General features: G+C 36.7%; 2 protein-coding genes across 5 annotated transcripts in view; both read right to left on the bottom strand.

Moving 5' to 3' along the window:
• Positions 1-13,929, bottom strand: part of LOC124632993 — a 54,174-nt gene extending 40,245 nt beyond the window's left edge. The window contains exon 1 of the mRNA XM_047168058.1: positions 13,771-13,929. The gene's annotated coding sequence lies outside the window, so the exon portion shown is untranslated. The remainder of the gene's footprint in view (positions 1-13,770) is intronic.
• Positions 13,930-18,861: 4,932 nt separating this feature from the next.
• LOC124633188 (solute carrier family 23 member 2) overlaps positions 18,862-27,845 on the bottom strand; it is a 33,426-nt gene continuing 24,442 nt past the window's right edge. For all 4 annotated transcript variants that reach the window (XM_047168337.1, XM_047168339.1, XM_047168338.1 and 1 more), the window contains 8 exons: positions 23,960-24,080; positions 23,109-23,250; positions 22,664-22,777; positions 21,940-22,079; positions 20,764-20,911; positions 20,252-20,473; positions 19,766-19,883; positions 18,862-19,299 (listed from right to left, as the gene is read on the bottom strand). In XM_047168337.1, the coding sequence (XP_047024293.1) occupies positions 19,215-19,299; positions 19,766-19,883; positions 20,252-20,473; positions 20,764-20,911; positions 21,940-22,079; positions 22,664-22,777; positions 23,109-23,250; positions 23,960-24,080 (1,090 nt within the window). In that variant the 3' untranslated portion in view covers positions 18,862-19,214. The remainder of the gene's footprint in view (positions 19,300-19,765; positions 19,884-20,251; positions 20,474-20,763; positions 20,912-21,939; positions 22,080-22,663; positions 22,778-23,108; positions 23,251-23,959; positions 24,081-27,845) is intronic.

Genomic DNA, 27,845 nt, shown 5'->3' with positions numbered 1-27,845 from the left:
TAGTGCCAATAGTTGCATGTACATAAGTTAGCGGCAAGCACTTTTTAGTTTTTACCTTCCTTTTTTCACATCAAAACAACACCCGAAATAAAACGTAAACCAACAATTAGTCAAGCAATATAACTAAAAATGTTACAACTATTTTTCCAGCTAATTCATTCAACTTTGAAAGTGAAACATACTGCTATTATCATAAAACTTTATTGTTCAACAATTATTCCGGTTTTCAAGCAAAACTAAACCGAAGTGCCTGTAAAATGTTATATTCTCATCTGGCAACCCTAACAAGCCTGGAAATGGGTCATTGAACTCTTGCGCAAACTCCCGCGCATGATTTACTACCAAACTTTTATGATTCGTTTATTTTTTCTGGCAGTACTAAAGAGAGTATGAAATAGACATATTTATTAATGAATGTAAACATAATAATGATATAGACATAGAAAAAAATGTGTTACAGCAATTATTTGGTTTGTAAATATTTTAATTGGTATCAGATTTCATTTTGACGGAGCAGATTCTTTTTAAATAACCTGCATAGAAAAATGTGACCAGTATTACTTTTAAGATAAATACATAACAGAAAAATATACATATGTTTATGCTACGGAATTGAGATTTCTTTAAGGAAGTCGGTAAAAAATGTGTCTGGCAGCCTGACCTAGATACTGAACAAGAATGTTTAGAGGGAAAAATGTAAGGACATTCTAACAAGCAGACGATGTTACATGCTTCACTGAAGAACTTTCTGGAATCTATGCTATTTAGTTATCTTTTGATTTAAAGAGAATAGCTGAAATGACTGAAAATAAAATGCCAACATATCTGGAGGTCGAAGAAATGTTACTAATGTCTACAGAAGCGGTACAAAGATATTCATTAACAATACGATACTTACCTATATAATAAGAAATGTGAACCGGTGCCTTCTATGCAACAAAGAGTTCTAGCTACATACATTTTATGTACTTAGAGCACACTGGAAGCTTTTAGTCGGTTGATAACTTCAAAATATACTTTAAACCGACCATCGGGCCAACTATCACCTAATACTTTGTTCCAGGGGTTCAGTGTTTGAGGACTCTAAGGATAGCTGACTATGGCTAACACTATGACAAAATAAGCAAACTTCTTGTAAACCTCTCGACCTAATTACCTCACCATGCTGTTGACTGCTAGCTTTTAAGTACTGACACGGTACTGTTACGGTCAGTAACTCATACGTGTCGTTAATCGTTCCTGATCGTCCTTCATCATAATAATGTGCTCATGATATCATCGAACTGTGTATTTTTATAATTATGAATGAATATTTTATAGCGCCACATGTTTCGATTCGGTTCAGCGGTTTTGTAACACGCTACTTGACTCATGATGTTTCTTCATTTAAAAAGAGAGTGTATAAAGTGTGAAAAGATATGACTGCTAAAACTCACACTTTCTATAGAAGATACTAGGTTGCAGTAGAAATATATAGTTGAAAGATTTGAAAGGTTCAAGCGCTAAACTGTTTGAAGTTGACGATGTTTGCCAGAGTATTGCATGTATACATATGATGATGTACAACCCGTGCCGATAAAGAATGGGATTAGAAATCGCGACAGCTGTATTCAACTCTCGCTCATGTGCTATAGTGTATGAGCGAGAGGTAAATACAGCTGTCGCGATTTCTAATCCCATTCTTTATCGGCACGGGTAGTATGTATAATTTACCAATTATTTAACTACATTCACACTACTATTACCACATTTCTTCAACAACACATTTAGCACATCAAACACACAATAAATAAACCACAACTTTTACTCGCACCGCCGAACAAAACAAACAAAGCACCTGAAAGTATATTTTCTCAGTGAATTCCGCATTGAAATTAATTACTCTCAACCTTGGTGAATCTGCCAATAGTTTGCTATCTGACGCCCGCACAAACAAACACACGAGTCCCATTCGATGTGATCTATAAACCGCCTGGGACATAAACGATGAAATAACAATGCGAATATAGATTGCAGTGTCATGTGTTATGTGCAGTAGGTAAAGTCGTACAATGAGTATATATACTGAGGTATGTATCGGTGTAAATCTCCTCTTAATGACTAGTTGACTTTAAAATAAAAGCACACAGTCTAAGTGGAAGCTTTTAGTTCTTTAGGGGTATTGCAGTAAACAAAAGCTTTTGTATGTACTACTAGCCGTTTTCCCGCGGTTTCACCCGCGTCCCGTGGGAGCTAATGCCCGCACAGGGATAAAATATAGCCTATGTTACTCGCAGATAATATAGCTTTCTAATGGTGAAATAATATTTAAAATCGGTCCGGTAGTTTTTGAGTTTATCCATTACAACCAAACAAACAAACAAAGTTTTCCTCTTTATAATATTAGTATAGATGATCAATACGTAATTTTCACTATGTCACTATAAAATGATCTTCTGTTTTAAATCTTGTATATGTTTTGATAATTAATATTGATTTAGCCTACACAACAGCATTCTAAAATATATTTTTCATTGACTGAGTATAGCCAATTTTCTGCATCACAATAATTCTGTTATACCGTTCACAATTCACGTGTTCACAGTTTTTCAATCAACTAGCCGAGACTGTTTGATGTTCTGCGCCGACACCGCAGACAACGGGAAATACATTTTTTTTAAATAACAAGCTTGATCTTATATATCTACTCTTTCTTTTTCTTATCGGTGTTCAAATAACAAAATAACATCATTTAAATTAAACCACATCTGCAGTCAAACATAGAATACAAAACTCAATGAATTTTATAGGTATTTAAATGTACGTCGATGTGAAATACACAGACTTTAGCATAGAACCTATAATAATTCAGTTAATGACTTGAATGTTAATCAAGAAGGGCAAGGCCTCTCGTGACTCGAGCTATTCGATGATATCGAACTTATTTATTCAGGTTTTATTGAAAAATCGATGTCATGAAATTGTTTAATAGCTTCTTTTTCAATTAGAGTCAATATTGATTAAATAATTAAATGTGTTTGTTTGAAAACATCCATAGACAACTAATTGGAAACGTTTTAAATATTGATACAAGTTTTATACGGACTTCCTGAATTGCTTTCAATGTGATAACTGATCTGTCAATTTAGATCACATTTCACCTTAATTTAGCTTGCCTTATGTCAGTCCAGTTTTTCGTTAAATTAAGTAAAACGTGTACTAATTCACTCAATAACCATTTAGAACCAAAAATAACTTATCTAGGTCTCTTTATTCATCTAGCTACCTACTTTTAGATCAAACTTTTTACAAAGCCTTTATCGAGACCTGCAACGTATTTCGACAGCCGATAGAAAGTTGAAAGTCGGTCGATAGAACTCGATAGAACTTAGTATCAGTGTTACTTCGAGCGATGTAAAGTTGTAAGTGTTCTTAGCGCATCTTCTGCCGTGACGTCAGATGATTATACATTGAACTAGATATTATGCAGACGAATTTTCAGTTCAACACCTATTTTCCTACTTCTTTTGTGTGCTTTTTAGAGATAAGATGTTGTGTATTTGTTAGTTAACATTTTATTGTATGATCTGTGACTTAAAGTACCGGTGAAAATCTCTTTAAATGCAGCTTTTTTGAAATTTTGGATATCAAAAGAGAGAGAATAATTAGATTTCCCCATTTTACTTTAATTATATAATTCTTAATAATGTCATAATAAGGAAGCAATAAGTATATCGTACGTATACATGTACAAACAATTTGCGTAAATTCGATCTATTGTAAATGTTTATGCTACTATGTTGTGTTCTGCCCACTCACTTTCATATACATAGGTATGAGAGTACATCAGAAACTAATTGCTTTTCCTGTTTTCAACTGCACTAGGCAGAGAAGTGAGCATGAGTTCAGACAAAATCAAAGCTTTACATACATACAGAAAATTTGGAAATTGCAAAGTCCAAGCCTGTTCGAAAAAACACAATTTAATTATTTACATTGACAGATAACAGTGGAACTACTAACAAGAATCGTTGTTAAATACTTATCCATGATGAAAATTCGTTCATTCTTTAAAATGCCTCGGCAAGATTTTAAGACAATTTTCTAACAAAATCCAGTCAAACCTAGTCTTACAGCAGACTTGTAAGACTTACGCAAAAGCGAGTATCGTCCCTTCCAGTGAGTATATTTAGCGGTGCTCTGTTTAGTGTCGAGCGTGCGCACGCGCCGAACAAACGCCATTGTAACGCTATACGCGCCTCGATTTATTGCAATACAGTGTACCGGGATGGATTGCACGTCTGGACATCATGCTTTACTTTACTTTTATTTAGAAGACGTATCTTCGCTAGTTCTTTGAATAAAAATCACAATTATACTATACGTTGTAAAGAAGGGTACAATATTTCTGTAAACGGTGAATGAGTAGACGCCGAAAATGTGTTCCCAGAAAAGGTCTTGGTATAAAATATTGAAAAATGCTAATTTAAATACTAACCAGTAATTTTGGATCTTCAATAGCTAGATCCTCCATTTTTCTATTTGTAATTTGTAAGCACATAATAAAATCAAAGTTGTCTCACACTGTTTTTCCTTACAGCGAATGCTGGCCATAAGACCATATAAAATATAGCATACTCTTCAATTTGGCGACGTGTAAACAATAAGGCTGTGTACACAACATCGACATCCGCAGTCCATTACATTAATGCCCGAGGTGTCGGGTTTCGTGTCGACTCCCAAATGGGAGAAAAATATGTGAACTGAGAGCGTGTTGCTAACCTAAAAGGAAGCCTACTGAAATATAGTGTAATAGAGAAAGGCTGCCGAGAAGGCAATCCGAATATGTATCAAAGAAAACACTATAAATAATGACTTCTGAAAATCAAAAGCATAGATTCTCCAGTGTACTAAATTTAAAACCATGTCAATCATAAAGCAACCACATCTATCCATAAAACTTATGATCCAAGAATTGCACGGACATAGGTAGCTAATCGCAATACATTTGAGATAATGCGTGAAGTCGTCTTCACAAAATATTGCGCGATTACTCACTCACGGCCTTAGAGATGTGTTTATGTCGTCTCCGGTTGGTTACATTATCTAAGCGCGACCGATCGTAAAGTGCGTTTGTAACACATAATATGAGTGTGTGTTTCGGAAATGTGTCGGTACTAACACATTCTATGTGTCCGTTTGTCGGTTGTCATACCGTATCGGTGTTCAAATATGTATACTTTTATTTGTAACCCTTTGAGTTCTGTTGAATTTTATATTGAGCTTGTTGCTTTAAGTTTAGAGTTTGGGAGTAATATTATTTATTAATGAGCTTAGCTTTTGGCATTTGTAATGACGAAGCGTTCGCTGTATCGAAGCGCAGATAACACAGAGTGGGGCGCGTCAATTGTTTAGAGAGCCCTCCAGTCAGCCCATCATGGTGTTTGCATACCCATCAGATGATACTCTCAACTTCAGTACTAATAATGGCCATACAAAATAATTTAGTATTTTAATTTTGAGTCTTATTAGCAGGTGTTTAAATTCAAAGTCGTTTGTTTAGTTTACTTTTTTTACTGGGTAATATTAAGCTTTTTATTTCCGAAGAACAGATAGGGTAGCGAAATCATAGGCTATATTATAAGTCTCCTTTTACAGTAGAAGTACAAATATTTTTTCGTACACGAGTATTTTCCCATCAAATATAATCTGAAGTTTATGCTAAGCTTTCAAAGGATCATTATTCATTTTTATAACGTTCCTTCAAAACCGGGTTCATAATCTTTTGAATCGCTTTCAAGATAAAGTAGATTTACATTTTAAATTCTTCTTGCTTTCACACTGGATGTTAAATCGATATATCCGTATCTTAGTCATAAAAATATCATAATATCACATTTTCATGCTAAAGAGGAAATCGTAAATATACAGCGTCTTTGGAGATTGTATACAGGCAGTAAAATGTGTCAAATAAATATAATTAACTTGTCATAACTATATCGTTACTTATTGTATAAGCATCCTGATTTATCTTCACGCATTTAACAGTTTAAAACATACTACTACAAACTCTTACAAAGCTAACTCAAAATAATTCTATACTTTCGAAATTAACACACACACACAAAACGTTTTCTTAAAATATGTATCATGCTTATTACACTTATACTCGATTACCTACTCATTCAAATGTTTGTTAACGTATATTTCATAAGTAAGAAAATCTTGTCTTTATAACGTTATCAACATCAACACGCGAAATGTTCCTACATTAATATGTAAAGAAGACTCCTTACAGTTAAATATCGTAATTCCTACCTGTACATCATTATGTACATGCGTGTGTGTACGTACCACGGAGGAAGAAAAGATAGCGGAGATGCCATAGACAAAGTAACTTAGGCGCCCTCTTGTAGGTCAAGCAACGTACAGTAGGAGTGATCAGTTACTAGAACTAACGAGACGTTCAGGTTTCTTGTCAAATCAAAACCATTCTGTCAAACATTGGTCTAGATTAATTGGTGATTTTATTTTGAAACTTTGCGCGTTCCACATAAAGCGTGTAAGGGGTGAGCTAGTGCCATTCCTATCGTTCCCTAAAACCCGCATTTTGGCGCGCTATTTTCTTAGATTTTGCATTATGACATCTCCGCTAGTCATGCTATTCTCCATGTTACACACTCACACACGCGTAGCTTCCGCGCGGGATATTTATTGGCGACGCATTCCGCTTGAACCGCAGAACATTTGCATGTCGAGTGTTAACCAGTTGTAAACTCACCAGTGCGGTTGTTTTACAATATATTCCACCATTAAAAGGCTTGCAGTACATATCATTAATGTTGAATTGAAAATTTTGTATCTTCATGTTATAAATGTCGTTGGTAATTATCCATTCATATTACAAAATTATAGTAAACATATAATGATCAAATTGGTTTATTAAATGTGAATATACCACAAAAAACTGTTTAATTTAGTAAATGCATTAAACTAAAACAAACATACGAACAGCAATAAATCTCTCTAACAATGTTCATGAACTAACAGTTATAAGAAGATGAAAGAATTTCGTTACTGCGGCGTCTAACCGCATATGTTTATTAATATTATGCTAATAGACTAACTAAATAACAAAAATAAGAAACATAAACTAAGCAAAATCTCTAATGTATACACTAATGTAAATATTTTAGTTAACTAACGAATCATGGAAGTAATTAATTGGATATCTTTTTAAATGTTTGCGTTTTAAAAGCTAATTTTGTTTACATAGTGTTTAAATGTTCTGTAGACGGTGTAAACAGCTAGTTGCGTACAAATTTTTGTGGTACGAAATCGCAAAATGCATCGGTTTTCATGTAAAATTTTGGTATGGAGTCTTCAGAGATAAGATCTAGCTTACGCGAACACGAACTCTTCGTGTTTTATTAAAATACTAGTTTTCGCCCGCGGTTTCACCCGCGTCCCGTAACCGGATGGTGACAAAAACTCCTAAAACCTTCTCTCGGGTCTAAGTTACCTCCCCTCTAATTTTCAGCTAAATCGGTCAAGCCGTTTTCATGTTATGCCGTGACAACGGAAACCGGGTTTCATTTTTATATATATAGATATTGCAGAGATAATTCGTTTTAATCCTGATAAACATTTTAGTAACCGATGTGAGTGCAACCAAAAAATAGCCAAAAAAGTCCCTTCCTGTAAAAGATCACCGTACCATAAATAGTAAATACCTAAACTATACGCCGAAATATCGCCTCACTAAATCTAGAACAATGGAGAATTCTTCCATAAGCTAAAGTACTTATTGTTTGCTCGAAGCTTCGACAGTACGCTAAATGCCAGACAGGAAGGTTATGCAGCCTACTAAACATAACGCTACGGCGTAGGCGTCTACCGCAGTGGCTACGACGTAGACGCTACGCCGTAGCGCCCTCATAAAACTTAAGGTCTGAATCGATTGGTTGAATTTTGATTGTCGTGTTAAATAGTTTTGTTCTAAAAGTGTTTGATAATATCTAAAAGTGTGTTCCCGTATATACAGAAGATGGAACTGCCATCGAAAAACCATTAATTTTAAAATAAACAAAAATACAGAGTTCCGAGTACTAAAAACTGAGTTCATTCATAAATTCTCAGCAAAACTACTTTTCTTCAGAACTACTATTTATTAACGTACTCGAAAACGAAACGAACGTAATTGCAAACTACTTTATTTATATCTTCGTGTTTAACCATGAACACAATTTAATGGTGTTGAAGGGTAAAAATATTTCCACATTATATATCTCAAGGTCACGGTAATTAGTTGATATTATTTCAAACTGTTTGCTATTTCAACGTTGCCTTTATCTTCAGCAATCAAATAACGATTAGTATTAACTGTTCGTGTAGTATTCATAACTAAATTCTAGTTAACTATATAAACGTTTAGTTTAATGACAACCAGTTCTATGATGGATGGCGAACTTAATATTATTATTTTTACAAACAGACCTTGCGCTAAAATACTACCAAGTTCATTTGTTCTTCAACGATTTGTAATATCACAGCTGTTTAATGCTGCTATCACGGCTGCTGCTATAATCATTCTATTATTCAATTATCTTAATCAAAAATAACGTACCACAAAAGCATTACACTGGTCAGCAGCATTTGGGCACGCCACCATCGTGGCGGTAAGTCCCCTCTTTGAGGAGTGGCTCGGGAGGAGTCACGGCGCCCTCACGTACCGCATGACGCAGGTCCTCACCGGACACGGTTGTTTCGGGAGGTACCTGCACCGCATCGGTCGTGAGGAGGCGCCCGGGTGTCACCATTGTGCGGACAGCCCCGAGGACACGGTGGACCACACAGTCCAGGTGTGCCCCGCATGGGAGGGGCACCGCCGGGTCCTCGTCGAGGCTTTGGGCGGCGGCGACCTCTCGCGTCCGGCCCTGGTTCAGGCCATGGTCCGGGGCGAGAGGGAATGGGATGCCGTCGCCTCCTTCTGCGAAGCGGTCATGCTCGAGAAGGAGGAGGCGGAACGCCAGAGAGTCCGCACCTCTCATCCCGGCCGCCGCGCTGGACCAGGTAGACACCATGGGCGCCGGGTGTCGCGAGATGACTCCCGGCCACCGTAGGCGTGGGTCTGTGGGCGGTGAGTTCGGGTGGCTCATCGTCCCTCTGTCTTCCTAGACGACAGACCCGTGTCGACGGCGCGCGTTGTTCCACGCGCTCCTCAAAGAGACGTCAGCAACCCCAGCGGGGCCCAGCAGGGCCAAGGCCTGCCGGGGCTGCGGGTTGTTCGAAAGAGATACCGCGGCCCTGGTACATAAAAGGCCTATGACGGAACACGACGATTTTAGTCAGTAAGAGTCTGACACTCCCTCACCGCTGCTAACCCACAGCGGGAGGGGTCATTTGATGATTTTACGTCGATAAAAAAAAAAAAAAAAAAAATGGTCAGCAGCATTTTTGGTGCAAAGGTGCAATATACAATTTCTTGTAGAATATTTGATAAGTAATCGAAGTCCAGAAAATAAAGTTGCACTTGCACGTAGGGATTGAGAGATATTCCCCTCCTAAAGTACCAAAAACGATATTTTTTACGACAATTTTTTTTAATGACAGATAAATTGTTTTTTAGTTTCTATCTATAGCGTTATACAGTACTACTCTTCCCGATTGAAATTCATTTTTATTTCGAACGCTAAGAGTTTAAATTTTCATGAAATATGTATACAGCTACGATAGTTTGATCTTCCCTATATTTTATTTGGCCTGTTAGTATGAAAACACTCCACTTTAGTTATAAAATAGTATATATTGGGAAATAAAACTCGCAAAAATATAAATTAAAATGGAGTTGATGCGGGGAAAGTAGTACTATATAATGCTTTAGTTAGAAATTACTAGAAAATTCTGCTGTCCCCAAAAAATTACATCAAACATAAAAAAGCGCGTTTTTGGTACTTTAGGAGGGGTATATCTCTAAATCCCTACGTGCTAGTGCAACTTTATGTTCTGGACTTCGATTACGTATCAAATATTCTACAAGAAATTGTATATTTCACCTTTGCACCAAAAAAAAAAAAAATTGTTGACCAGTGTTATCACTATGTAACCTTACATAGGCAAAGCATAATAGATACCATTTTTTCTTGGTTTATCACCATCTATGTCTAAGCTCACAATAAACAGAATTGGCGAACTCACCCTAATCTTCTACACCAAAAATAATCAGGTCACCATATCCTTACAATAAGAGGTATAATCAAGACAGTCTCAGTTCCTCATAATACACCCGTGACAGACAGACAGACAGACGGCCTTCACTGACAGACGGCGGTAATGGACCGGCCAGTCGTGACCATCCCCTTTACACCATGGGGTGGCTTCGGTTATGGGGACAAGCCAAGGTCAGTGCTGTGTCAATGTGTAGTAAAAGGTTCTACGGTTGTGTCAAGTACACGACAGTATGAAATCTACATTGATATGAATTACTTTGTAAAGCTATGTCATTCCTGAGTGTTTGAGAAATGAAGAATACAAAGTTTGAATAATACATTCACCCAAAAGTTGCCGTTTCAGCGTCGTTTATGTAGCTATGAATGATAATGATGATGATTCTAATACGTAAAATATTATTTTGGTAAGGTAAATCTTAGGACCAAACACTACACTAAAATATCAAAGTCTCCTAAATCACTTCACAACTACACTAAACCTTAACGTTTTAAATAAAAAAATGCCTAAAGCACCTACTATCACAACACAAAACAAACACGATACATCAAATCCAAAAAGGTATTGTCCAATAAAATGTCACTGCCGCTATCTCTCAGATAAATCCCGGAACAGCAACATTACCATCAGTCCCGCACTTGTTAGATAAGTCCGCAAAAAGCGGGATTAGTCCGCACAGTGCGTTCGACCGTAGATTGGAACGCCGATAAATGGATTAACGTATTTTCACACTCTTGACTCGTGAATTGGGCAGAGGTTTAAATTATAATGTTACGACAAATGTGTTAATGTGTTGGTGGAAGACGTTATCATTTTCTGGGCAAGTATTTTCCTTCTTCAATTTTTTTTTTCAGTTTATAGTCTAAAATGCTATCATATTTCAAAAAAATATTTCTAAACATCTAAAAATGTATTTCTAAACAACAGGGAATGGTAGAAATTGCCAACGACACGACGCCACAACTTGATTTAAAATAATTGAAGGGAAAATATCATTATAATTTTCAATTGAGTCTTACACCAAATGATCCAAAGAACAACGTAACAAAATGGTCCTTTTATCCGCAAAACTGTTCCCTTAAACCTAGAAGGTTACAGGACAAACCTATTTCCCTATAACAAAACAACTAGCGTATATATTTCGCAACTTGCTACAGTAATATAATTATGTAAATACCCATTACAACGTGTAGCCAATTCACTTAATCACTCTGTTTTCTTGTTAGCTATGTGAGAAACAAATTAAACAACACTTGTTTTTCTTCTATTAGTGTACAAACATCATAATTTCTATGTTCTTGGAAACAAATACAATGTTATTGTATAAATAAGCTTTAGTTTCCGACAAATGGATTCAGTTATTCTTATTTATAAACGTTTTGTTTAAGAAATAATTTGGTAGGAAATATCTATCAAAAATTATATTTTCAGAAGTCGGAAGTAATTCAGAAGTTTTAAAATACAGGTAACATGAAATGTGAAATGGCAACCTTTGACTACATTAATGTTTTGGTGCTTGGTTTTGAGATATTGTACCGAAAGATAAAAACTTAATGATGTCGAAATAGCAAGGAGTTTTTCCATACATGGCTTTCCTAAGTATTTCTACTTCAAATAAGTAACGTTTAGTAAGCATGTTTGTTTATATTTTCAAAATAAAAACTCATTTTCGTAGAAATCCCACGCGTATACGTACGTATACTTATGAGACATGCAAATGCTCACTTTCTCGGAAATGTGAAAGAATTAGTTGAATCAAAGTGCTGACAATAATTATGTTTATTACTTCTCTTCAAGAATCACAGATTCACTTTGAAGATAATTTAATCAGTGAGTCATATTGAGCTGTATTGGTTGCCACGATTTACACTAATGTTGATCTAATAAAATGTTTGAATTGCAAGAGCATTCAACGTTAGTCATTATAGACCACGAATCCTAAAGATTGGATTAGTTTTAGACGAACCGTAATAAAAATCAAGAATAAAAAAAGTTCATTCAAAAAAAAAAAAAAAAATAAATAAATAAAAACAGCTATGAGTATACTTCTCTGTACCAAGAAACATTATTTCATACAGAATCTTAGTTTAGTTTAATAACAAGGAACCGGGGAATATATTCCACAGCCGTAGATGTCATATAGAATTCTAATGATTCATTAGTGTGAACTACTCACAATGATAGTTACCCGTTTGTAGTTAGAACTGTTGTTAACTACAAGTTATTTAGTTAACACAAATGTGAATTACAATCCTCTCGTGTAACGGTAATGTAATTTAACTTAGTTTAATGCAAACTAGGTAAATAAGATTATTAATTGTTTGTAAAAGTGGTAGTACCTAAAAGTACCTGATTGATATCACAAAAATAATACGTATTATAATTTAAAGGAAACCTCCTAATTATTATTTATGACATAAATGAGGATTTCGACAAGAAGTGTCTTGTCACTCGAGGGCGCTTCCTGGAAGAAGTAGTAAATTGTTTCAATATAAATTGATGAAATGCTGTACTGCGCATAATGTGAGTCGTGTTTAAAGGTCTAGAGTTCAGATTGGACCCTGTTGCACAACGCAAGCGCGTTTCATCGCCATTTCATCACGTAGCCAACTCACGTATGCAGGTGGAGATAAAAAATCCCAATACACTCGCAATTTCAAGTGCTACACGAAACATGATTAAAAATCAATCGGGAATGTTATCGATAAAACGCTACGTAGGTAGCATTTTTTTCTCAAACTATTATCAATCGATTGAAAAACGATTAATGCTTGCTTCATACCGGCTTTGAAATGCCACGAGTTCACATAATTCGAACGCATTAAAAACTGCGCGTGGTTCGAGATGTTCAGATGTTCGCAGCGGCGCGAGTGACGTTGTGCGTCAAAATATAATTAATGAACAGTAACTGCTAATCACACGGGACTCGTGAGTCATCGGGAGCCGCCGGGAGGCGCGACTAGTCTCACTCCCACTGATCTAGGACGCTATAACAAAGGAACGCTCCTTGCCTAATGGAAAATGTTTTTCTTTTGCGTCGCAAGTTTGGCGGGCTGACAAAGAATTATTGATTGTTTTGGACAGATTTCAGTAACAATTTTGACTGTTTTTCAAGGATTGGCTGAAGAGGAAACGATAACAGTATCAAAAATATTTTTTTAAGTTGAGCTTTTATATCGCGGCTTATGACGTATCTTACAAACCATCGTTAAATATGCTGCTACTTAAACCAGGCAAACAATAACAAAGTATCAATAAATTAAACCCTAATTCAAACTTTGTAGTCGTACACAACGTCTATTTAAAAGACTTTAAAGTCAGACGCGCAAAAACGTTGGATTTATGAAACATCATTTGCTACTGTTTTCTTGAATTAGAATCGATTTTCCACTGAAGATATTCACGAATTATCTCATATTTATTGCTACTTAACGATTCAATCTAACATTTCTCACCTGAAAACATCCAGAACCAAACCCTACCAATTAACATCGCCATACCCTCCAGTAAACCAAACAATTGAACCCTTAAATAGCACAAAAATAAAACAGTTAAAATATTCACCTGAAGCGTTTGTCTCACTGCGGCCGGCTTGTTGCCGGCAACTGCATTTCGGTCACAAGAACTGCACTGGGCACGGGAACGGCACGGGTACGGCACGGGAGCGGCACGGCACGGCACTAACGGCCGACGACGACGGCAGAGCGGCCGAGACTGCCTCGCCCCGGCCCGGTCGGTCGATACGCGCACAACAGGTTAGTATGCGTGCGCCGAAATGTAAACACTCGCTCACTCGTGTGCAGCCCAACACTAATGGACCTAAATCCGTATTGGTCCGTGACAACTGCAAGCTTTGCACTTCGGAAATTCAGTCATGTTAATGACATTTTGTGTCTAAGGTTTCCGAAACATGTCTTAATAATTACTTCATTAGCTACCACGATCCTTACGACGCACTCAACACCATCCTTAAAAAGGGGGTCTTTATCTCCAGTCTTTAAGTTCAAAAGACGAATAAAATTACAATTGTACTTCCATTGATGTGTAATTGCTGAAAATAATAACTGACGATCGTTATTATGTTATATCAATAAAAGATTTCAGCACCCACGAACTCGTATATTTTCTCAGCGGGTGTTTATTACCCGCAACAATACATATTTCAAAGATCTTTATCCTTTTAGAACTATTTAGCAAATAGAAACAGGCATTCCAAACCCGAAGACTTACCACTCGTGAATTGAAACCATAACCGCAAAAAAAAAACTATTTCATTTTTATCAAACGTAGTCCACTTACACTCCCAAACAAAGATACCCTCATAAAAGTTATAATTGTAAAGTAACACAGACAGCAGCCATTACTCACCCGGGAACTTATCAGCCGTTTAAATAACAACAATAATCCGCCATGATCGGCCGTTCCGCCAGCGATAGCCATCAGCCGCGCGTGTCAGCCGCGTCGGCCGAAGGATTTGTTTGTTAACGACATTTTATTTGTATCGCGATTTTATGTAAATAGTCTGAATCTCCTGTACTAATTAGTTACCTGAAATGTGTAGATACTTTGTTGAACCTGTCTTGGTTCATGTGTAACACTTGGAAAATGGTGGGATTGTCATTAACTAGGTTCATAAGAGCTTTCTTAGATTATTACTTTGATTTCGACTGAATTGCACAATCTGTGAAAACTGAACAGTTGAAATCCCAGTCTAGATTATGACATTTGACATTTAGACACTGATACGTAACATAAAATTAACTGAAAATGTTATCTACACTGTTTTCGTCTTCCACATAAAACTAAAGTGACCTCATGTGAAACCTTTACAACTGAAAATTAACCCCTATTTTCCGGGGTGAGGTCACAAATTCGTCATCTCTGCGCATATAACGAATGCTGTAAAAACTTTTCGTCTAAAAACGTCAGACGCTTACTCATTCTGTCTCCGGGAGCTGGGGATGCTGAGGTCACAACCTTATTTATTATATTTAACCATTCATAGTTTTGTGTGGGCAATATTGAAAATAAATTGCCATATAAGTCTTAACTTTTATTTGCATGGCTGGTTTCCGGAGTCGAATAAAGCTGATATCTTTCTGGTCTATAAATTGTACTTTTACTGTTTTACAATGAAACTGGGTTACTAAAATAATAAGTGTGGTGATAAATCTTCTTTAAACAACGTAAAATCCTAGAACCTTCCCAAGATCTACAATCTTTCGTCAGTCGATTATAGGTAATGGTCGTTTAATTAAAATATTATGAAAAAGTTAAGACCTTTCAAAACTTATTGGTACCAAGAAGTCCCCTAGACCCAAGTATTTCAGGTGCGGTCCGAGTATCGTGACGTCATTCTTTCTAAGAATTCCAGCTACGCAAGACTTTTCATTTCCTCGACTGCCTAGCCTATAGCCTGGGCGGTCTACGTCAGCCCTTACCCACACATTGACACCTCGTAGAACAATCTATTTGAATCTATGGGATTGTTTTTACCAGTGTGCGTTTCTAGCTTAAAGGCGAGGGTTAGGAAGGGCTATTTTGCGTTGAGACAGTAGGTCAAAAATAACATCTTATGGTGAGCTGCACCGTTTAACTATAACGATAGCCGAACCATTTTCAGTTGTCAAATCGCCGATTTAGCCAATGGGCACCAATTACAAAGCTGGTTATCGTTTCTCTATCGTGATTGTTTAATGGTACATATTATAAAAGCGTAAAAAACACTTTATCATCCTCTCATAAAAATATGACAAACAGTGGTTTAGCAGCTGAATTGATTTACTTAAATAAATAAAGTTAAACATTTCACAGTTTGCGGTTGCAACATTGGTTAAAAAAATATAACTACTAAATAAGAGGAATTCCACTTGACAGGTGCTGAGGTATTTTCACAAAATCTAGAGCACGTAGGTATTTGAAGTGCAGTGTGCCAACGCGGCAGGTGGAATCAACTATCTTTAACCGAAACAGGTGTGCCTTATTTTAGTATTCTTGTAAAATTGGTACCCTTTTGACTATTGGAAAATGTTGTCATTTATCTTCCACGTCGAAATACATAACAATTTCTACGGTATAGTGTAAGTTATGGAATAAGCATTAGATTGTGTTCAATCACTTATGAAAAAGAACATATAGAAAAATCTACATGAAATAATTCAAACTCAGCACATAGCAAACCAGCTGTATTCGGTCGTAATTCAAAGTTTGACACAGCTGTTAAGTTACTGTGATTAGTGACTAACGAATATAAAAAGTATCCGTTGGGAAAGTTGTTAGTAACCATAAGTAGAATCATGTGTTTAAGTATCGGTCTCTAAATACTAGTCCACCTACCAGTACCATCCTATACTGGTAGCTACTAAATGTTTAGACGAGACACTCCATCAAAATTACCAATACAAACAGCTGTTGCACAGAATCCATTCCTGCACCAAATACAGCCATCTCACCATCCTACAGTCATCCCATTTGACGACGTGATTTGGCTCCCTCTATAATTACTAGCGTGTTATACCGTGACTACCGGATATGACGTCATGAACCATAATGCATTAATTGTTATCTGTTACACATTGGACAGTCTTGGATGACAGTCATGACACTTGGTCATCATAAAGTTAAATGTATCGTAAGATTTAGTTTCTTGTAGATTTGTGTTTCTTTGAAGATTGTATGGTAAATGTTTTATTTAAAGTCCAAGCCTACAATTTCCTCTTATCAGTTGTCGGATTACGAACGTTAATTATAACTAACAGCCTTACTTATAAACGTTGCTTAGGCATGTCTTAAGTAACATTTAATCACTACTTAGGGCTTTAAGTAGTGATTAGTTAAAATGTTGCTCAGAAGGTGATTAGAGATTTTTATAAGTAAGGGGGAAGAGTTTACTTACTTTTTTCACGAACTTTAATAAAAAACGGTGCAGTCTTTTTCCCTTAAATTTTCAGCAGTAAAAGAAAACCCAACAAACAGTGTCTCCTATCTCCTGCATTTCTTGCGTTAAGAGGGATAACGATATTGAAAAGATTCAACCAACACATTCTTACACAAAATAGGTCCCTGGGAAATCCGTAAATTGGCTTAGATAACTATCATTTGTAATATCACTAGGGTTTCAGGGAAGGGTCACGAAGATAGCCGAACTTGTCCGAACTTCTTTTAATTTCACGTTCCATTACGCGCCGTGTCAATTATTTCGTCGACACTTATTGATGAGCCCGAATCAATAGCACAATGGAACGAAATCTCTTCTTTACCGATGTATTTTTTATTGACCATTCTATTTTGGGAGATTTATTGCTGTAGAGTGGACAAGTGGCGATAAAAATAGATTATTGAAAATGTCAAATAGTGATCAAGTGTTGGAGATAAATATGTTGAGTTGTGAACGTTTCTATAGCTTTGTTCCAAAAAATATTGCAGTATAATATTATAGCAACATTTTTTATTCGATTTAGGCTTTGAAACATTTTTTTTCAAGCGAGTTCTAAAAAAGGGGAAGGTTTAACTCTAAAAGCGTATTTAGGTACTATGTACATACTACTAAATAATGCAGTATACTATACAGTACATAACGCAGAAAATATAAACTCGGTACATATAGCATTACAACGGTATTTAAACGCCGCGAGTAAAATATGACTAAGAATTTCAGCAGCAAAAAAATCATTTTCGGTAAACCAAACTAACTCATATTTTGCCAAAATAAGAACTGATACCATATCGAAATAAAACTAACAAGATATCACCAGAGATTACTGAACGAAATACTGATATTGAATACAACGCATTTGGACAAAATACCTTCTATGAAGGTTCGAGATGACACATATTTTGTGCGTATTTCTCGAACAAGTTTAGGTATATAATCCAGTATTTACCCATCACACATCTACCGTATATCGATGTATATCATAAAACTATGTGTATTAAGGTATTCATATGCTCCATTTTTGCCCAGAATCCTAAGTATGATAATATACGGAGGTATGTCTGTTTAAAAAACGACTGAAACAATTGAGATGTTTGGTAGAGGAATATTTTACCAACTGCAGCACTTTGCAATATACACTCTGGGTTGCAGACTTCTTCTGGATATCAAGGTGTGGGATATAGGTCTTCCGTCGAACATCAATGCCATAAAATATTTTTATAAAGGAGCATGGAGTGGCTGTCTGAAGTCACCATTCACTTTTATAATCTTTAAAAAATAATTTTGGTACTGCACACTGTATGTGAAGTTTTTCCCTCACGGACGCAAGTGAAACCGCAAGCAAGTGTTTGTCACTGGTCTCCCGAAGTAAGCCAGGTCTCAAGAGCCGTGCGTCAAGGCTGTCCTCGCGATTTCATCGTATTACAGCGCCTAAGAGAATTCCTATATAAATGCTGTTACGGGACTTCATTATATTCACTCACGAGAATATGAAGAGAAAAATGTATGTAGGTAGGTATAGTGATGTGATTTTATATGGTTGTCTTGTAAATTATGCCGGTTAAGCTAATATGATTCACAGCCTGACAGACAACGCGCCGAATCAATCGAATTCAAGGGACGCCAGGTATCGCACATTTACCCGAAACGAAGAAATCGTTTCATACAGACATAGCTTCAAAGACACGCTGTGACCAGATAACTTGTTCACATTAAAACACTTTTTCGAAGCTTTATCATACATTGTAATAAATCGATTTTAATTTTACATAATGGTACTTAATATCATAGTTACAATGTTAAAGATAACTACGAGTGTATATCACAATTTTATAAATTCCCTTATCTTACTATCTTTTCAAAATATGATCATTTTGTTTAGATAATACTTGCAAGTTCATTGGATTTACAATTAAAACACATTAAGAACTTACTTATCCACCTAAAATAAACATTTCTAAATATTATAAAATCTCATCGGATGGAATTGTACCTATATTGACAGTTATTAAATTAGCTTTAAACTATCAAACAATTAACATAATTAATACTAAATTGCACTATATATTTACAATCAGTTCTCTTTCTTTCTGAACAGTGCTGTAAACTTCCCTGCTTGGTATGTTGGCATAAACGGTAGGTACTCCGTCCATTTCCACCTGAAATAATAGTTTTAATTTTTAACCTGGACTAAAATTAATGTACCTACTTCAACATATTAAAATTATAGGTGTAAAGCAAGTTTGATCCCCAAATAGCCAATTTTACCACCTGATAGAAAGTAATGATGGAAAATTGTGTCCAGTAAATTAATTGGAAAATTATATTTTAACTTTTTAAAATTAATGTAAATATTATGTAAATACTTCAATTAAATAAACTCGTATTGGAAAATATAACGCTATTAATCTGCTTAATGACTACTAAAAAAGATTTGCATTACTATTTAGTTATTAAATGCTAGTTAAGTAATTCCCACGGGACGCGAATAAAACCGCTGGCACAAGCTAGTTTTTAAGTAAGTAATTAGTTACAGCATTTACAGACAATCTTTAGCAACACACAACTATGAATAACGAACACAAGATACATCTTTAATTATATTATTTAATAGTATATTCTTACCGTCGTATAAGGTGCATGCCCACTGGGAAGTCGTACGTGTCTCCGTGCTCCGACGCGCCGGCCGCGTCCAGAGACATCTCCTTCGCCCACGCCGCTAAACCACGCTCCTCATCCGTGCCTAAAGTGCCGTGGAATAAAGGACAAAGAATTTAAACAGTTCCTGGAGTTACTGCATTTTAATAACAACCATGAGGGCGTCGGATATGATGTTATATGGATGCGAAATTAAGTGTATCAAATGCAACACACAGAGAATCAAATATAGTTGCTGATAGAAGCACAGACCGCCTTCTTTGTTCAGTTAATTAATTGTGTATTGACGCAATGTTAAAAATGTAAGTCCAATTTTCATATACCCGTGCAAGTGCAACTGCGATACCCAAGTGTAAAAAAAATGTTTAATCCACTTTTGTTTAGCAAGAATTGTAAGAGCTAAGTTTCTAAGGCCATTAAGAAGTTTCTTCATCTTCATCTCTCCCAACTCACCAGGTATCAAATTATCTAGCAAACACCCCACAATACCGCCAACCAGTATAGAGGTACTCAGCAGCACCTGCAGGACGGCATCCAATGCCTCTGCCCCGGTCTGTATGACTCCACTATGGGCTGACATCCAGCGAGTCAGGACTAAGGGGAAGAAGATGCTGAACCCGATGATGTACAGGTTCCGAGAGCTGTTCAGGTTCACGTATTGGAGGGCTGATAGACCTGGGCAACATAAAAGAAATTTAGACCAGTCCTGTTGAAAGCGTTAATTATTTCAGTTAAATAAGTATGGAGTGTGACGAATTTCTAAGATGTGCTTCAAGCTTTAGCAATGCCCTGTTCGTGAAGTATTTAGAAAGACACGATAAGACTTGCAATATACAAGTGGAAGTAAGTATGGGACCCTCACGAAATTGGTAAGAGCAACACAACTTTACAAATATAGTATAGAAATTCGGCAATTGGCTGACATGATGATGATTTAAAGACCGTTTAAAGACTGTTCCACTCACCGAAAGCTGATATCATCCCGAACATGACACAGAACAGTCCTCCAACTATGGGCTGCGGGATGATGATGAACACGGCTCCGAGCTTGCCCACCACACCCTGCAGCACCATCAGCCCCGCCGCCCACTGCACCACGCGACGTGACCCTACCTACATAGATAACATCCTTTATAGCTTTATTTCCCATATTTCTGCTGTAATTGTTCTTATTTTTGTACAAAAAAAATGTTTTTTGAGATTTTCACAAAAATTAAAACAATATTAGTTTCCATTATGCAAGGTCCTGTAAAACTGCAAGGGTTGCTAATATGGTCTTCCGAGTTCCTTCTTTGAAACAGAAGCAACAAGTTAGTGCACCACACTTCAGTTCAAATTTTCATCGAGCCTCTTACAACGGAAGTCTGGAGTTCCAATAAACAATTCCAAGTAAACAGATTATTTCACCAAATCCTCTATCCCTACGGATCACCAAAATGAAGGTGCAAAGCATTTCATTGTAAAGAATAAGTGCATAATGATCTTGAAACAGAAAATTGGAGCTAATTCCCAGAAGATCAACGCTTGTTCATCCCAAATTATTATTTATTTCCCTCACTCCTCTCATTTCCAAACCGCAGAATAATAAAATATCGAGTGCAGTACAATTGTTTCCCTCACCGCAGCAGATAGGTACCGACCGCGTGTAACCGACACCTGTCGTTTGCACTCTCTTGTTTAATTACCGCGAAATTATTCTGTTGCCTTCAGGTTTTTCAATTATTCTGTTTTCACTGTGGCGTTCTGTTTTGTAATTATTTTTTAAATTTGCTTTTCATTTGGTATATAACAACTGACAAACATACATGACTCAATACTACATAAAGAATTGGAGGTTATACCTACATAGTGAGTTGTTTTAAAATGATACCTTATGTAGATTCTGCCTCATTGTCCTATTTAACCAACAATATAAGGTTTGAAAATCTTGTCAGAATTAACAATACAGGTATTGATATATTACGGCTACAACTCGAAGCGTAACTACACCTAGGGTTAGCCGGTTACAGCTAGATGAAATCTTCATCACAGCGGCTACTCCAAGGTGTAGAATCACACCCGTGGCTAAAGTTATAAGCTTTCTGTAACCTGCTTATACACACCAGTACCTCTCACCTGCTTTTCGTGAAACATGACATTACCTTAGTAACACCAATAGCGCCGACGTTCTCGCCGAAGGTGTTGGTGCCGTTCCCGGAGCCCCAGAGCCCCGCCAGCACCGTGCCCAGCCCCTCCGTACCCAGCCCGCGGTTGATCGCGTGCAGCGGCGGTGGAGGGGCAGCTAGGAGAACAAGTCTTAGTTAGAATGGATGTAGAAGGTTCTGCTGTTGACAATTAACAGCAGGTGAAATTGCAGAAGTAGGTATACATGATAATAACCCTCGCAGGACATCTGGGGACGCCTTTAGATGCTGAATGAATACCTTCAAAACCACGAGGGAAGCAATTGGTAGCAACTAAGGATAGCTGGTAACTATTAGGTAGCAACTCTCTATATGAATTTCCAGAGTATCGGTGAGGAGTGACAGCGGTCCTGACGCAGGCGTATAATGGGATTCGGAGATTGCAATTTGTTAAGTTGCGTAGAAGGCGGCGAGCGCTGCACTGACATCTTGATTTTGACGACGATAAAGTGCAGTGTTGTGGCACGTTAAACTATAGGTCCCGGCTGTCATTGAACATCCTTGGCAGTTGTTACGGGTAGTCAGAAGCCAGTAAGTTGCGTCATGACACCTAGGTTAGTAATTTTGTTCTCCATGATATGCATGATTCTAACGCCTTTTATTTATGTTTCTTATCAACTTTACATAGGGAATGCTTGTGCATGAGTGGTCGGTTGCTTATGGTCTATGTGGTGATAGTTACCGCACATCCTGGCGGTGGTGGGGTAGTAGCTGATGGACTCGACGGTGCAGGCGAGCACGCCCGCCAGCATGCCCAGCACGCCCGCCACGCTTACTGTGGGCGCACCCCACTGACCTGCACAATATACCAACATTGTTTAAGCACTGAGAGAGAAGTCATAAAGCAATCGACGCGACATATACTTAAAAGAGTTCAGAGAAGATCATTTTTACGCTGTCAAACTTTATTGATGATGTAGATTTCATGTTATGATTTCGATATTATAGCAATCGAAGATATTTGATTAAATTTGTTTTTTCAATTTAATTGTCATGACAAATCCTTCAATATATTCACTCCTTCTTCTTCTTGCCCTGTTCCCAAGATATTTGAATTATACTCAAAAAAAACAATAGCTGTGATGCCTAACCTACAATGACGGCACTGAAATGTCTTCAAAACTCACCAGGATACGGCACCCTGAACCACGGTGCATCTTCAATGATGTTGAGCTTGACATCAGTCCTGGCTGGATGCTCCGGCGGGAACACGTTCGTCATCGTCAGTATAGCACACAGCGCCCACATTAATACTATTGTTAACAGCACCTAATATGATTGAAATAAGCTATGTCACTTTAGAAAGTCAATAAACTTAATTAGGGAGTGATTAAATAGGTGATTCCAAAAAAACCTATCGAGTAAATAGTACTACTCAGATTTCTGGACACGGAGGCTTTCTAATAAGCCATGAAAAGTCATACGTCTTGCACTCTTGTCAAAAGAAGATTCTATGGGGAAGAACAGACAATAAACTCCTCAATGGACGGTGTAGCACACTTTTTAAATAGTATGCACTAAAACTCCCAAGGACGTCTACAGGAAATACCAATACTAGTTTCAAATAAGTTAAAACAATGTTTATATGCACCTAATTCATAAACTAGCTAGAAGTACCGACGGAAACATGAATGGACTTCGTATTTATAAACTTGCAGGAATAAATAATTGGCTTGAAGGTTTTCTGTGAAGTCTATTCCTAGTCTATAATTTGTTTGCATTAATAGAGACTCTAGAATAGTATAAATATAACTTTAAGTTAAACATGAGTTCACATAATCATTATAATTCCAATGATTTTCTTACTTTTCCTGGTGTTTGAAAACTAGATATTTTCATTTATTTCTTGGATGTAAAATCCCTTGAAAGAACAGATAGCTAAAATCAATGTAGAGGTAGAATAATCCACACATATACTCCCATAAACATGACTACATGTATATAAACCTTGTAGATATTTTTCAACTATTCTGCTTACCGGGAATAACTTGAACAGCGGGAACCAGATGATTGTAAATCCCTTGTCCCTCTTCCACGTGAGTGTGGGGATGGTGACGTTTGTCATGCATTGCGAGAATATTGTCAGCAATGTGAATGTCCTGCAACAATAGAAGAAAACCTTTAGTTTTTCTTAAGTTAGGTACCCTAAGTGTTGAAAGCTTATTAGCTATACCTAAAATAAAATTGTAAAGAAACGCCCATTCAATGAGACGTTCCCAATTATAAAAGGAGAGCATTATTACTTTTTACAAAAACGTGACTGAATAACAGCTTAGAGCTATATTAAAGTGTAAAGGCGAGAAATAGAAAAGAAATATAAGTACGATGTTGGATTTTATCATGGAATAAAGAAAGATCAGCGGAGGTGCCATAATGCTCTGGTCCGGCGCCTTCTTCTATGTCAAATTCGTACGGTTGCCATGACCAAAACGATCAGTTACGTATGAACTAACGAGGCGTTCGGGTTCTTTGAGACCTCTGTCAAAGATTTTTGCTATTACAAAAAAAGATCGGGTCAAAGAAGGCGTATAAGGGCAAAAACATTAACGTTCCTCATCCCTCACTTACACGCATTTTGCCGCGGTATTTTTTTGTCGATTTTCCGTTATAGCACCTCCGCTATTCATTTTGTTCTCGATGGATTTTATTCAAAGCGCTTTTCTCGTTCTTGCGATACATCTGAGAATAGGTTTCGTTAAGCCCCGTGTCCACTGGAGTGCAGAGATTAGTCTAGTCTGTTCTTTTGTAGTCAGCCACCTGATTCTAGCCTATTCTTAGATCGTTTAAGAGGCGTGAACACTTACACATGAGAGGCTTACAGCTTTAACCGATTTCAAGCGATAAGGTTGTATGTTAGCCATTTAGAAACTGAATGTTTGCAGGCAATGTTTGTTCCAATTCAGTTTATGGGATCGCCTATTTCCAATCATTTATTTTTTTTATTTCTGATAGATCATTTAGTTTAAAAGTTAGACACCAGTAACAAAAGGTACTTTTAATGAGATATATAAAATTGCAAATATAGCGTTTTTTACATAATTTTGCTTCGATAAAATTAAGGATACATTCCCTCCACAATTCCACATTATAAAGTCTCACAATGTAAGTAGCTTGCCATTTAAAAAAACAATACTATTTCACAAAGTAGTTCAGCCTGTAACACACGTGTAACCAATTACTGAGATACCTACGTTTCCAGTGGAGCTCTTCCGTTCTGTAGGTTTTAAATAAATATGTGCGAACGCAATCACACGTTCCGTTGGTACTGCAGTAGGGTTGGGACTTGTTGTTGTTGGTGTTGAATTACTATGATACTGCGAGTTATCTGATCGTGTTCGATAGGAAAAGGAAATTCATTGCCTTTCAGGGCTCAAATATATTTCATTATTTTACATAGATATGGTATGGTACCAATAACCAATTTAGATAATAGATAAATTCATCTTTCCTTGTCCGCTCTTTTCAGTCTTATCTTTTGGCAAAACTCAATTAGTTACATGTCTTGCCTATATTAGACAAGTTATCCACCAGAAATCTGTCAAATTGTTTGCTGCAACATGAAGAACGCTTAAAAAATATATTTTATAACACCATATTTTATTTGTTGCTCTAAAGTAACCTATTGATCGACACTTAACCCAAACCTGAATGATTGACAACCCTGCCTGCAACTGCCAAAGCAAATATTTCCAATCACGAGATAGCTCGGCTCACGCAATCTTCATTCCATTGTTCTGATAAAATAAATTAAATTTTAAATCCCTTTTCACCCTCTGTACCACAAGAACTGTTGACTACACTTTTTGTTATAGAAATCAAACATTGCAGTATTTGAGTACCTAAATCAGCAATTAAAATTGGCGAAAAAAAATTCAAAGCATGTTATATTTCTTAGTTATCTCTGCTACTTTCCACTAATTATAAATTACAATTATTAGCTGCCAATGATTTAATAACGACCTCACACAAGACCCAATCAATAAACCATTGACTAATATTCCCCAAGCTCACAAGACATGTTGAAAATCCAAAATCGAAAGCTCGTCACGAGCCCTTTGTTTCGAACGCCATTGTTTGCCCGAACAAAGCTCTGCTAGTCTGCTTGCATAATCTGGATAGTCACACGACGCCCACGACACTGCCACTACTGGCCGACTAGTGAATGGATAAACTATGAGGGTATTTATGTATCGAGTATCCACTTGATCTTCAATTCTAGATTACTTATTCTCTTACATACCTACGTGTATTTCTCAATTAATGTGATCCTAGCTTCAATAATAAAGTTTATTAGTAAAGCCGATGAACATATTTTACATATTTAAATAAAATCTGATATAGGAGCTAAGAGTCTTAAATGAAGACTCAGGAAGCAAATAAAACCGCGAGAAGCGGCTAGTTGATTTACAATGTCATATTATGAGGTTTCAGTATTTCTGAAAATCTAGTATAACTTGAAAGATGATCTAATGTACGACAAGACATATTGACATAAGTCGATGACAAGCATAGTCTAGACATAGCTAAAATCACTATAAACATACTTACTATGTACGTAGAACGGTATCTTCGTTATCAAATATTTTTACTCCCGATTTCTATTAGAAACGCAAATTAAGGTACATTTATCCCTAAAGTTTTGGAAGGGAAAAAATATTGCACATTTTAAATTGGATAAAAAGGATGATGGGTAAAATTGGCCGGTATATCCAATAAAAACGATTCGCATATCAAATGATAGCTTATACCCTAAGCTTCATTTTTTATTATGGGCAAAACATTGTAAACCACCGGAGAACGAAGATATGACACTTGATAGCATAGGACAGCCTAAGGACTTGAACCACTTCATTTTGTATGGGAGGGATGTTTAAGTACATTATTATTGTCAATAATTGTCAGAACGAGTCGCAGAAGGTGTCTGTGCCCATATTTTCCAAGTTTATTGAAAAAAAAAATATTATTTAGCATTTAGTATTTACAACGTATGGTGTACGTATTCCGCCGTTCTGGTGAGTCTAACCGGCATAACCAATGAAAACCATTTGCATATCAAATGATAGCTCATATCCTAAGCTTCATTTTTTATTATGGGCAAAACATTGTGAACCACCGGAGAACGATGATATGACACTTGGTAGCGTAGGACAGCGTATGGACTTAAAACCCTTCATTTTGTATGGGAGAGATGTTTAAGTGCCATTTTTTTTTTTTTTTTACTGTTATATGTGACAGTATTTATTTATTTTCAAGCATATAATTTACATTTTTAAATATTAAATATAAAAATAAAAAACATTTAAAAATATAAAAAATAGGTTGCCACCGATATCGGGCACAGGGTCCAAGGTACCGGTGGTTAGGGTCCCAGAGACAGAAACCTCCTCACAATACGTGCCGTATCAAGGAGTACTGCCTTCTGAATCAGTCCCTTGATCCAGCCGCCCAACGAGAGCCTCCTGAGGTGTTCGTCGAGGCTCTTGGCTATTAAACCATTGGCCGTAACGACAATCGGCACAACAACAGCCGTGTCGACACTCCACATGGCGACAACCTCGTGCGCTAAGTCGAGATTAAAGTGCCATTATTATTGTCCATATTAGTCAGGGCGTATCACACAAGGTGTCTGTGCCCATATTTTCCAAGGTTATAAAAAAGATTATTTAGCAGGTATTACCTATTTACAACGTATGGTGTACGTACTCCACCGTTCTGGTGGCTCTAACCGGCATAACCAATAAAAACAATTCGCATATCAAATGATAGCTGATACCCTAAGTTTTATTTTTTATTATGGGCAAAACATTGTAAACCACCGGAGAACGAAGATATGACACTTGATAGCATAGGACAGCCTAAGGACT

Source organism: Helicoverpa zea, chromosome 9 (genome assembly GCF_022581195.2).
Source record: "Helicoverpa zea isolate HzStark_Cry1AcR chromosome 9, ilHelZeax1.1, whole genome shotgun sequence".
NCBI classification, from domain to species: Eukaryota; Metazoa; Arthropoda; class Insecta; order Lepidoptera; family Noctuidae; genus Helicoverpa; species Helicoverpa zea.
This window is presented reverse-complemented; position numbering and strand designations above follow the sequence as displayed.